This window comes from Leuresthes tenuis, unplaced genomic scaffold (genome assembly GCF_036924035.1).
Source record: "Leuresthes tenuis unplaced genomic scaffold, fLeuTen1.0.hap1 SCAF_18, whole genome shotgun sequence".
Taxonomy (NCBI): domain Eukaryota; kingdom Metazoa; phylum Chordata; class Actinopteri; order Atheriniformes; family Atherinopsidae; genus Leuresthes; species Leuresthes tenuis.
In genome coordinates this window covers 32,242,416-32,254,840 of record NW_027325372.1, presented here as the reverse complement: position 1 = coordinate 32,254,840, position 12,425 = coordinate 32,242,416, and the positions used below count along the sequence as shown (strand labels likewise).

At 41.1% G+C, this 12,425-nt stretch overlaps 1 protein-coding gene across 6 annotated transcripts in view; it reads right to left on the bottom strand.

Moving 5' to 3' along the window:
* Positions 1 to 2,043: 2,043 nt before the first annotated feature.
* LOC140275380 (uncharacterized) overlaps positions 2,044 to 12,425 on the bottom strand; it is a 79,939-nt gene continuing 69,557 nt past the window's right edge. For 5 of the 6 annotated variants that reach the window (XM_072370843.1, XM_072370842.1, XM_072370845.1 and 2 more), the window contains one exon: positions 2,044 to 9,440. In XM_072370843.1, coding sequence (XP_072226944.1) covers positions 9,330 to 9,440 — 111 coding nt within the window. In that variant the 3' untranslated portion in view covers positions 2,044 to 9,329. The remainder of the gene's footprint in view (positions 9,441 to 12,425) is intronic. The other variant, XM_072370841.1, reaches the window with a different exon arrangement.

Here is a 12,425-nt window from a genome sequence, read left to right as displayed (position 1 = left end):
TTCTTCTCTCCTTACTTTTCGCGGGTTTTGTTGTTGAGTGTGGCGCTACAGTAACACATCACTTTCACAGACGGTTGCGTCAGTCCCAAACAAGGTCCCCGACTTATGTGCGAATGCAAAATGAAACAGTCCCCCTGGGGAAGGGCAGTTCTTAGAACTAAATTCGAGGTGGACAGTTCTTAGAACTGCGTTCTTAGAACTCTCTGTCCAAATGCGCCTAATGAGGCTCTCAAAGTCTGGAATCTCTTGCTAAACACACAAGCCCCCAATAAGAAATCCCTACTTATACATGACCACATTTTAGAAAAAGGTCTTAATTTTACGTGTCTAGTTGAAACATGGCACAAACCTGGGGATCACCTGCTGCTGAATGAAGTCTGCCCCCCTGGCTACAACTACATGGAAAGAGCACGAACCTCAGGCAGAGGTGGTGGCTTACTCATTATCCACCGGACTGAACTGGAACTCTCACCTCTTCCGTTGCCTGACCTCACCTCCATGGAGTGTCTTGCTTTTAAATGCAAACCTCCGTATTCCATGATAGTACTTCAAATTTACTGTCCCCCAAAATCAAACTCTTCATTTCTCCCTGAAATACATGACCTCCTCACATCACTCTGCACCATGTCAAACAATATTATAATTATTGGTGACGTCAACATTCATGTTGACAACCCCGCCTGTCCACTGGCAGCAGAATTTCTGAACCTGCTGGAATGTCTCGGTCTGCAGCAACATGTCGAGGCTCCCACCCACAACAAAGGTCACACCAACAGTCCAGGCTTGCGACTTTGCTTTGCGGTAAGACGTATTGCATTACTTCCTGTTGCCTTTTGTGTGTACTGTGACATTTTTTGCTCCTCTTGAACTACTAATAATCACCTTCTTTCTCCCTATAATTTACACATCTTGCATAGTTAACTCTATCGCATACTTGTTATATTCTAAAGCTCACCCTTACAGATCTTTAGTCTTTATTTTTCACTTTTTAGCGGTGTGTCGAGTTCTCTAGTTCAGCATGGCTACCAGTTCTCTTCCTCCATCTCCTGCTTTCACCTGCTCCGTGTGTCAGATGTTTAGTTACTCCTCTGCCTCCTTTAGTGATAATGGTACATTCATAGTCGCCTCCGTTAAAGGAGAGCCTTTCGTTATCGTTAAAGTTCATAGAGCCTCTGTTTTGTTAAGAGTGCGTCTTTTGTTTTATTCCGCTTCGTTTTGAGAGCGTGTCTTTGTTTGGTTAAGCGTTCATAGCTTTTTGTTTTCCTCCCAGTTGGGGAGTTTTACGTTTGTAACTTTCATAGCTGCGTTCTTCCTCCGCTTAGCTACTGAGCAGAGCGCTTAGGTTTTTCATAGCCTTTTCTTTTGCGCTGCCAGGAGATCGCCCTGCCTAGCTGTTCTGTGTGCTGTGTTTAATAAAACCTTCTGGAACCCGTACAACCCTACATCTGTGTCCTGAGTCCCCTGGTAAACTGACACTACGCTGTTCATAAAAAGAAGAAAGAAAAGCAAGAAGAACTTAAATTACAAAAAAGATAAAAAACTCAAAACATTAAATGTAAATAAATCAACAGAAGAAACCCAGAAGGAATTGAAGAAACATCAAGTTCAGATAAACAAGACCAAACCAGCTTTATTAAAGGAAAGCAATCCACCTGCAACACACGCAGATTATTTGATTTAATTCATTATTCATCTTTACAGCAGGAGGATACATGCAGAAAAAGGATTTGACCAAGTAAATTGGAAATTTCTCCTCAATACGTTGCAAAAATTTGGCTTTGGGGAATAATTTATTAATTGAATAAATATCCTGTACAATGCACCTTCAGCCAAAGTGACCACCAATGGAATCACATCGGAAAGCTTTACTTTACACAGGGGAACTCGGAAAGGATGTCCACTCTCTCCTTCTTTATTCGTTATATTCATTGAACCCGTAGCAGCAGCTATCCACCAGATCCTCAACATCACAGGAATCCATACATCTCTTAAGCACCACAAGATCAGTCTATATGCTGATGACATTCTACTATTTAAAAAATAAAACAAAACAACGATCCCTTCAAGAAGTAGTTAAACTGATTAATTTATACCCCAAAATTGCTGATTACTCAATAAATTTGACTCGATTCATCGAGGAGCGAGTCAGAGGCGTCGCGCTCACAGAAAGCAGTTTTATTTTGAAAACTAACCGGATTTTCTTGCATTTCACAAGTCCAACTTCCTGCCTGCATCATAACAAGAGCTAAAATCAAATGGAGAAAAAATTAACTGTTTTCATAGTCTGACCTATTGTCTACCAGATTAACCATAAAAAAACAAACAAAAAAAAACCATCTTGACAGCAAGTTCACGTTCAAAATATGCCTCCCGCCTTTGTTATGTAGCCTAAGTGTAAGGTTTATCTACACAAGAATCAACAGTTTTCATGTTTACACATTGTTGTCTGGTAATTTTTCTGAATAAAATGTTTCTAAAAATGATCCTCCCCCCTTAGGTCTTTTCACAAATCGCATGCTGAACATATTCATGCCATGTGGAACTGCACACCCATTAAATATTTTTGGAAAAAAGTCACCGAAACATTATTTGGTTTCTTGGACTGCCTCATCCCATTATCTCCATCACTCTGCCTGCTGGGTGATTCATCAGAATGTGATCTTCATACAAGTAAGAATAAACTTCTCCTCACAGCCCTAACTATCGCCAAGAAAACTATCTTCACAAGCTGGAAATCAAGGAAAACTGTGAATTTATCAATTTGGAAAAACCTGCTGTCAGACCACATTTCTTGATCTGATCTATCATCTCCTTCCATAATTAATATTATTTATGTTGTCTGATGTGTTGTTTACCCTGTATTAATTAACTCTGCCCATTATTAATTGTTCAGTATGTTCTCCTCCCTGAGTTAGCAGGAAGAATCCTAGCCTCCAGTATGATCCTGGCATCTCCATCAGCACCTGCATGTAATTAGTTTGCCTGCTCACTTTCTCGGAGTGGTGCTGGCTGCACTACTGTGTATCCTGGCTGGCTTCATGGCTGTGGGCATTGGGTGGGCCTGGTTGCTACCTTGCCTCCCTTCCTGGTTGTGGCCTCTCAACGGGCTTGGGTTATGTTCCCCGGTCCGAGGGGGGTGGCCTGGCCCATGGGCGTCCCCAGGGGCTGTACTGCATGGGCCTCCTGATGGGTGGGAGTTGCTATACTCCTGCCTTCTTGGGGGACGGCCCTGTCTCTTTTTGGATAGGACCGTGTCCTTTGGACATAATACCATCCGACTTTTTAAAAACTGTTTTTACCTCAGTAGAAAGTGATCTCCTACAAATAGTTAACAGCTCACTAGCATCAGGCATTTCCCCAAGTCACTAAAGACAGCTGCCATTAAGCCACTCCTAAAGGAGAGAACTGTAGACGCCTCTATGATGAACAACTACAGATCTGTCTCTAACCTCGCTTTCATATCCAAGATTATTGAGAACGTTGTATTTAACCAGGTCAACCACTTTCTGAATGAAAGTGGAAGTCTCGATAACTTTCAATCAGGCTTCCGATGTCGTCACAGCACTGAAATAGCTATGGTCAAAGTGTTAAACGACATTAGGTTGAATACTGATTCTGCTTATGTTTTAGTCCTGGTTCTATTGGATCTCAGTGCTGCGTTTGATACTGTAGATCACAGAATGGTTTTGCACAGGCTGGAAAACTTGGTTGGACTTTCTGGAGCGGTCCTGAACTTGTTCAGGTCCTATTTAGAAGGCCGGAGTTATTTTGTTACAATTGGCAGCTATGAATCTGAGCGAGTGGCCATGACTTGTGGAGTCCCGCAGGGGTCAAATCTTGGACCTCTTCTGTTTAACTTGTATTTGCTCCCTTTGGGTCAGATATTGCAGAAGTTTAATATCAATTGTCACAGTTATGCAGACGATACGCAACTTTATGTGTCTCTGTCACCAGTGTCTGGAGGAAATAAACACCTGGATGAGAGAGAATATTCTACAATGAAATGAAGACAAAACTGAGATCATTCTGTTTGGTGGCAATGAGAAGAGGGTCAGCATTGGTACATATCATGAGACTTGGGTCCTTACAATCACTGACCAAGTTCTTAACCTTGGAGTGTTGATTGACTCAGATCTGACTTTCAGCAGCCACATCAAAGCTGTCACCAAGGCAGCTTTTTACCAACTCAGAAACATCAACAGAATTAAAGATTTTCTCTCCCAAAAAGACCAGGAGAAACTCATCTATGCATTCATCTCCAGTAGACTCCATTACTGTAATGGTCTTCTAACTGGACTTCCAAAAAGAGCATTAAACATCTGCAGCTCATCCAGAACACTGCTGCTAGAGTTTTAACCAGGACTAAGAGATCTGAACATATCACACCAGTTTTAATATATCTACACTGGCTTCCACTGGTGCTGTTATGTGGCTACTTGCGGCTATAGGAGAGCTAACAGAGGGATTCCTACACAGGCACTCGACTGGGACGTTCTTACCGGAGTGAATGAGCTGTGCTGCAGCCATGCGTGTTGATGAAGTGGTCCCAGTAGAGTGCCTGTGTAGAAATCCCTCAGTTAGCTCTCCTATAGCTGCAGGTAGCCACATAACAGCAACTCTGTGCTAACAGAGTAGATGAACGTATTTCATGCCAGAAATAAGGTCTAGGTTTAAAAATACCGGAGTTCCCCTTCAACAGAAATAGTACCTGGTTTCACTATTATTCAGTCTCTTACAACATCAAATAAAATTAAGCAAAACATTCAATTCAGGATATGATGGACCCAAACGCACTCACAAACACACACACATGGTCCAGAACAGTCTCTATAAGTTACCTATAACCCCCGTTGCAGGCCTGTGTCGTAGCTTGGGTGTGTTGTGGCCTAAAACTAACTGGCCACTTCACTTTTAACAAGCCGAAGAAATTAAAAGGCACGTGCAAATCCAGTATTCACAGCTCCCGACAGTTAGTGTGGTAAAAGGGTCTGAACAGGTCACCGACAGGGTGCAGCAGCGCACAGTCCAAGCGGGCCGATACGATCCACAGCTCACACACAGCAGCAGCAGGAAGGAGGCAGATCCTACATAGTTCACAGGAGCTTCGCTTCCCACTTTAATGCCGTCAAAACGTCTCCTTCTCCTAAATTAAATACACAAGCTAAATTCCAAGTCCACAGGCTGCTTCAGGCTGATTTAGCCTTAGCTCAAACTAACCAAGCATGTTTATACAGAGCAGAGAGCAAGCTAATCACTTAGAGCCCCTCACCTCACCTCGCTCTGTCCCACCCCCTCACCTACAGGCTGGCCGTCGATTGGCCAGAGTGACCCGAGCTCAAGTAATAATACAGTGAGCCTAAATAACACACATTGACTCATATCTCAAACGCTATGAAATGAAATGTCATAACTTGCATTTTTAACTTGTTCTGCATTTTAACCCTATTTATGAATTTTACCTCACTTCAATACCTAATTAACTTTTATGAACTATGAAGATTTGTTATCAAAACAAACAATTTATTTCAGCAAGGGCTACATACATTTTATGACTTTTTATCTCTCCACTATGATATTTGCATTGAAAACCTTTTTTTTTCAATTAGTTATAAATGACCTGTCTCACGTCCCTGAGACTGTCTGTCTTTCCTCCTGAGCCTGCAGTTCTTTGACCAATGTCCCATCTTTCCACATTCAAAACATGCACCAACTCTGTCTGATCCCCCTACACTTTTTCCTCTACCGTGTCTTTCTCTGCTCCTGCTTCTGTCTCTGCTCTCCTTCATCACAAACAACATTTTTTTGTTGCTCCTTTTCCTTTTTCCCTGATTTCCTCTTGTGTGCCTCAGCGAGTCAGGCCTGAACCTGCATGAGACCGTTCATTTTGTTACTTTTATTTTATATCCTTCTAATTTTGTGCATTTTACAACGTTCAAATCTCCTTCAAAACTACATTTGTTTTCCCATCTGTCTTCTTCCTGTCTGTCTGTAACTCCCCGCGATCTTTAAAACAGGTATTCACCATATTTCTCTCTATAGCTAATCAATTTGAATGGAGTTAATCCGAGTAACTAGTCAGTGAAACATTACATCCGTCCTCACGTCACCAGCAACAACAGTACAACAACCACACGGTTTGCTTCACCTTCAGCAGCTGTTTTACCGCCACTTCAACTCAATCTGAACTTTCTTGAAATTTCTTTTCTCATCTGTCTAAGTATTTAATATTATCTGGGTTTTTCTGAAACATGATTTTAGCACTCCCACTTAACTCCCTGTTAGCTTTAAAACAGGTGTTCCCCATATTTTTACTCCTGCAACTAATTAATTTTCAGTGGAGTTAATCTGAGTAACTAGTCAATGAAACACTACTTCTGTCGTTATGTCACCAGCAACAACAGTACGGCAACCAGACTCCAATGTTTGCTGTTTCACCACCACTTCAACTCAATCTGAACTAGTCAGTCTAACATTACTCCTGTCGTTATCAGCAACAGCAACACACCACCAGCAGCTGTTTCACACTTTATACATACATAGCAAACACAACAACACTGCAGCAAAGAAACAAACAAAGATGGATTTACTTATTGCGATCTCCTATCACAAACTCCCTTAAGAAAGATTCCACTTATAACGCGCGGCGTTATAAGTGGACGAGTTATTTATTTCTGTAATCTTCTCATACAGACTATGGACTCACTCACCTTTAACTTCACTCGTTAGATGTTATACAGGTTTTAGTTAAAGTCTACTCTTACAAAATTAGCAACGTTTTTTTCAGGTCTTAGTTAAGTATCACACATTTATTAATTAAACTCAACCAGTCTTGCAGATATTAGCTGAATATTAACTTTAATACTGGACTTCACTGGAAGCGTGGGTTACAGTTGAACATAATACTGTTCCAGACTCACTTCACTGTTTAAAACTCACTATTTTTGCAAAGGTCTTATTTAAATTAAGTTTAAATACGGGAACACAAGTTCAGACAATCAAAAACAGTCTAGCTACACAGTGTTATGAGAACCAAAAGGTAGGAGGAAGCCTCCCCCCATCACATCAACCTTTACTCTTACAGCTTTTCTCATTGTATAACTTATAACAGACTTCAATTATTTGTCTTTAATGTTTTTAATTTCACTGTGATTACAATATTTAGACTTTCATTTACATTTAATCGTGCCATCCTGATCCATCTACAAAGAATACTAACAATCTAGCAAAACTGAATATTGTGTATGACCTAGATCCAAATAGCAAACAGTGTTATACTCTGATTTTAGGACAAATCACATTGTAACTGTGCGTCATTTGTTTGAAACAATGAAGATAGGGTATATAAATAAGATACAATTTTTAAGTACACAGTAATCTATTTGTTTGAGCTCTTACATTTCTGTGCAATAACATTACATGTAGCTGAAGGTGGAAAAATAAATTTATTTGCAGAGTAACCAAATTTAAAGAGACTGGAAAAGAGAATTTAGCAAAAAACAGTGTATTAAATGGGTAGGTGAAAGGATGCTGTGTTTTTACAGACTAAACTGCTGCTTCTTTTTTTAACCATTCTATTTTTTTTATTTGTTTAATATATTAAATGGAAGTACTAAAACACTTAGAGTGGTTGTTGTGATACTCATTTGGAAAATACAATGGCATCAATGTTCAATGTACAATGTTCAGAAGAGTGATGACTTAATGAAAACTTACACTTGCAAACAAATTTTTTTAGGGGAACAATTAACAAAAATTAAGACTGAGTGCCTGATTAGACTAGTGATTAGGTCCTACATACTCTGTTCTCTTTCCCATAATGCGAATTCAAGGGGGTTTGGAATTACGACTTCATCCCCCCTAAAAGAGGTAAAAATAAAAATAACATCTTTCTTTCTTATTTGTAAACATAAATATTACAATACACAGTATATTCCATATTAATGCCAGGAAGATGCTTGTAGCAAAATGTCAGACACACCTGAAGCAGACTGGATCATTTCATTGTCTGTCTGTCACTGGCTCACGTCCAAGTCGGCACATGCACGAAAATAAATTTGTACCAGAGTGCTGTGTTGCAAGTAGCTGTAGATGAATGTAAGTAGCTATCTAACTAGTTTATTACACTTAAGTTTCTCACTTTCAGAGCTTCAGAATTATATTGTGACAGGTGACTTCAGACAAATGCTAACATGTGTCTCTGGCTGTCCATCTAAATGAAAATTGTCATGTGAATGTTAGCTTTGTGCCCTGTGCATGTCACTTTCAGTAACCTGCAGGCGTGCACTGTGGGCAAGTTGAAAGCAATGCCTAAAGCGTGCTGTGTTGCCAGGTTTGACAGTTGCCCCCTTTTCGAAACCACATTAATTTGAATTAACAGGAGAAATATAATACGGATGTTTGCGTGTTTGTACTGTTATTTGTGTATTAACGTAGCACATCATATTATTTTAAACTATTATATAATATTGTTTCATTTTGATAGGCTTTTGAGTGGTGTTTTAGAACTGTGTGTTTGTTTTTTCTCTGCTTGTCTGCTTTCAGGTGCTCCTGGTGGCGCTAAGGCTGGATTCCCCTCAGAGGCCATGGATTGTTGTCTGTTTTGTTTTTTACAGGTGTAGCAGCTGGTTGTCTGGTTTTTGTTTCTATTTTTGTTCTGTTTCCTCTTCTTTCCTCTTCTTATTTCCTTGTCCCCCGGTCCGGTTCAGTTCTATTACATGTCATATATTGTCAACAGAAATAAATAAATGGGCATCAAGGGGAGCTTTACATTTATAAAACTTCCCTTGGCAAAGCAAATCTGTTTGGCATCAAAGGTATTCAGACTACAATTCTGCTGCCATAATGCTGAACAGGACAAGGGGGAAAAAAACAAACAAAAAAAAAAAAACTGTCAAATGGTGTGAAATTTGGTTTATCATCATCTACAGACTGCAGACATTTAATTGAACAAGCAAGATACTGTAAAGATGGTAAGACCTCTGTTAACTGAACCACATGCACGTACAGTTTGAGTGGGTTCTAGTATTTGAATACTAAATCAACATTACAAATAACCATACAACAAAATATAAAATAGGACAGTATAAACACTGGAGTGATATACCATAATCATAGGGATGTAAAATTTGTTTGGATCTTCACATTTATTTATTTAGTTTTTAATTTGTAATATCTCAGATATTTTAGATTTCTGTCACTTGCAAATATCTTGTCTCTTTTTCCTAATGATAAAACTATCAGGAGGCTAAAAGAAATTGATTTTCCTTCCCCTTCTTCATTTACTCTTCCTCCTGAGAACGATACAGCAATACAGGAAGTGAAGGTTCAATTCAGGATTCTGTGGCAGCAGCCTCTATTGGCTCCACTTGAGGTTCAGTGGGAGGGGTGGAGATGTCCTCAATTTGCTCTGAATCTGGCTCTGTCACAACTACAGCCACCTGCTGACACAGAGAAGAGTCGAAGGTGATTATAGCTTGCAGAAAATGTCAACATGTTTTTTATTTGTTAGTTAGAAAAAGTTGGATCTTGTTGGAGAAAATACAAATTAAAAACAAAAAAGCTGTGATTTAGTTTAAGTTTAATTTAATTCCAGGCAATAGGAACAAAAGCAATTTCATATGTTATCTTTTGTGAATATACATCCACTAAATTTCAGGCCTGCAAGACACCCAAAAAAGTTACGACTAGACAATCTAAAGAGAGTAATGAGGCAAAAAAATTAATTAATGAATAAAAAAAATAAAAAATTGAACAGGTGATGTCAACAGATGATTATTAGATTTGACACAAAAGTAGTATCCATCAGAGCACATGAGCTATACCTTGTACATAAATGTGTAAGAAATGCAGGTCACTTTGATATTTGGGATCTCATTCTGGTATAAACACGTATGGCTGGATTTCATGTGTTGTCGTGCTTGAGAACATAGTGTGTTTTTATTGCTTTTGTGTTGTTGTAGCCTTCTCACTGTAGTCTGTATTCACACATCACCGTAATCCCCTTCCTCGCCCTTCAGCAGACCTACAGGAATTAAACCAATCAAAAGATACTTTCCTCTCAGGAGGATGTTTCCCCAAAGAGAAAGGTCAAATATTAATAAACTATTTGGAATTATGAGGTATGCAGAGCTAATATAGAGGGACCCAAGATTAAGAACTAAATTATCATGCCATGTCCACTTTGAACAATTCAAGGAATATGAAGAAATGTCTGTGGATAAAGGGTAAGGGCACAACCCTACAGCGCAGTACCCCTCCCTCACCTGGGCATGTCAGACAGTCTCTCACTGCTCCTGGTCCCTGTATACACCCCCCTCAGAAAGAAATCCATACCTGTCACAAAGAACATTAAAATCTGGTCTAAAGGAGCTCTCTCCCAGTTTCAATATTGCTTTGAGCGCACTGAGTGGAGCATATTTGAACATCTTGACCTACAGGAGCACACAGAGACTGTTCTATTCAACACAAAGAACTGCACTGACAGTGTTACAGTGGAGAAGCACAATCTACTCCAATCAAAAACCATGGATGACCACAGACGTCCGAACACTCCTTAGAACCCAGAATTCTGCCTTCTTGTCAGGTGACAGAAAACAGTACAGCGTGGCAAGGGCAGAACTACGGAGGGGCATCAAAGCTGCTAAGGCAGCTCATAAGAAGAAAGTGGACGATCATCTCGCCAACAACAATCCGCGGCTGGTGAGACGGGCTACAGAGCATCACCAACTACAAAGACTCCGCACCTGTCACTATCATTGCTCATACATCGCTGGCTGAGGAATTAAATAATTTCTTTTCCTGCCACGAGGCAGAGTCTCCACACACAGCTGCACGGCCACCACAGACCTCCAGTCACAGCACACTCACACAGGAATACCAGGTGAGGCAGGTGCTGAAGACTATGAACACCAGGAAAGCAGCCGGACTGGATGGTGTACTCAGAAAAGTACTATGTGCCTTTGCTGACCAGCCAGTTGGAGTCCTGACCAGGTTGTTCAACCTCTCACTGTCACAGACTACCGTTCCCCAGTGCCTGAAATGAGCTACCACATCCTACCACATTCAAGCAAGCTCAGGTTAAACCACTGCTCAAGAAACCTTCCCTCCCTCCAACTCATGTGGAGAATTATCGGCCGGTCTCTCTCCTCCCGTTTCTGTCTAAAATCATTGAAAGGGCGGTCTTTAAGCTAGTCACCGATTACCTCTCACATAACAACCTCCTTGACCCAAACCAATCTGGGTTTAAAAGTGGACACTCCACCAAAACGGCTCTGTTGGCTGTGACAGCAGCCTTAAAAGAAGCCAGAGCGACAGCTAAGTCCTCTGTACTTATCCTGCTCGACTTATCAGCTGCATTTGACACTGTCAACCACAGCTGTCAACCGCACCACCTCGCCACAGGGGTCCCCCAAAGTTCAGTACTGGGACCTCTTCTCTTTGCCATATACACCAACTCATTGGGACAGATCATCCGATCACATGGCTTCTCATACCAATGTTATGCTAATGATACCCAGCTCTATCTGTCATTCCCACCTGACGACCACACGGTCTCAGCACGAATCTCAGACTGTCTCTCTGACATATCAACATGGATGAAAGCCCATCACCTCCAACTTAACCTCCCAAAAACTGAACTGCTGGTCTTCCCAGCCAAACCAACCATACACCACAGCATCTGCATCCAAACTGAATCCCTATCAGACCATACCTAACCCAACATGCCACCCAACTCCTGGTGCAGGCCATGGTCATCTCCCACCTTGACTACTGCAATGCTCTCCTAACTGGTCTCCCAGCCTGTGCTGTGAAACCTCTGCAGATGGTCCAGAACGCGGCGGCATGTCTGGTCTTCCATCAGCCTAAAAGAACACACGTCACCCCTCTGTTCACTGAACTCCACTGGCTACCCTTAGCCGCCCGCATCAAATTCAAGTCCCTGATGTTAGCTACAAAGTGCTTAATGGAACGGCTCCCATCTATTTGAATGCTCTTGCAAAGGCTTATGTCACAACTCGGTCCCTCCGTTCATCCCAGGATTGTCGTCTAGCAGCTCCTACACCACGCCTAAGACAATCCAAACTCTTTTCATGTGTCGTCCCACGATGGTGGAATGACCTACAGAGCTCTACCAGAACAGGGGCGTCCCTGTCTATCTTCAAGAAACTGAAAACCAGCTCTTCAGAGAGCATCTCCTATCCTAGCACTTACCTTGTACTTTCCTACCCCCTCTATCTTTGCACTTTATCTTTCTGCACTTCTTTCTATGCCTTCACCCTATCTCTGCTCTGTCACCTCTGACAGAGTCGGACTAGTGGGTTTCTTCTATGTAGTTTATTGTTAGCTTTTGTATAGCTTGTTATATCTTGATTTGTAAGTCGCTTTGGATAAAAGCGTCTGCTAAATACATAAACATACCATCATTC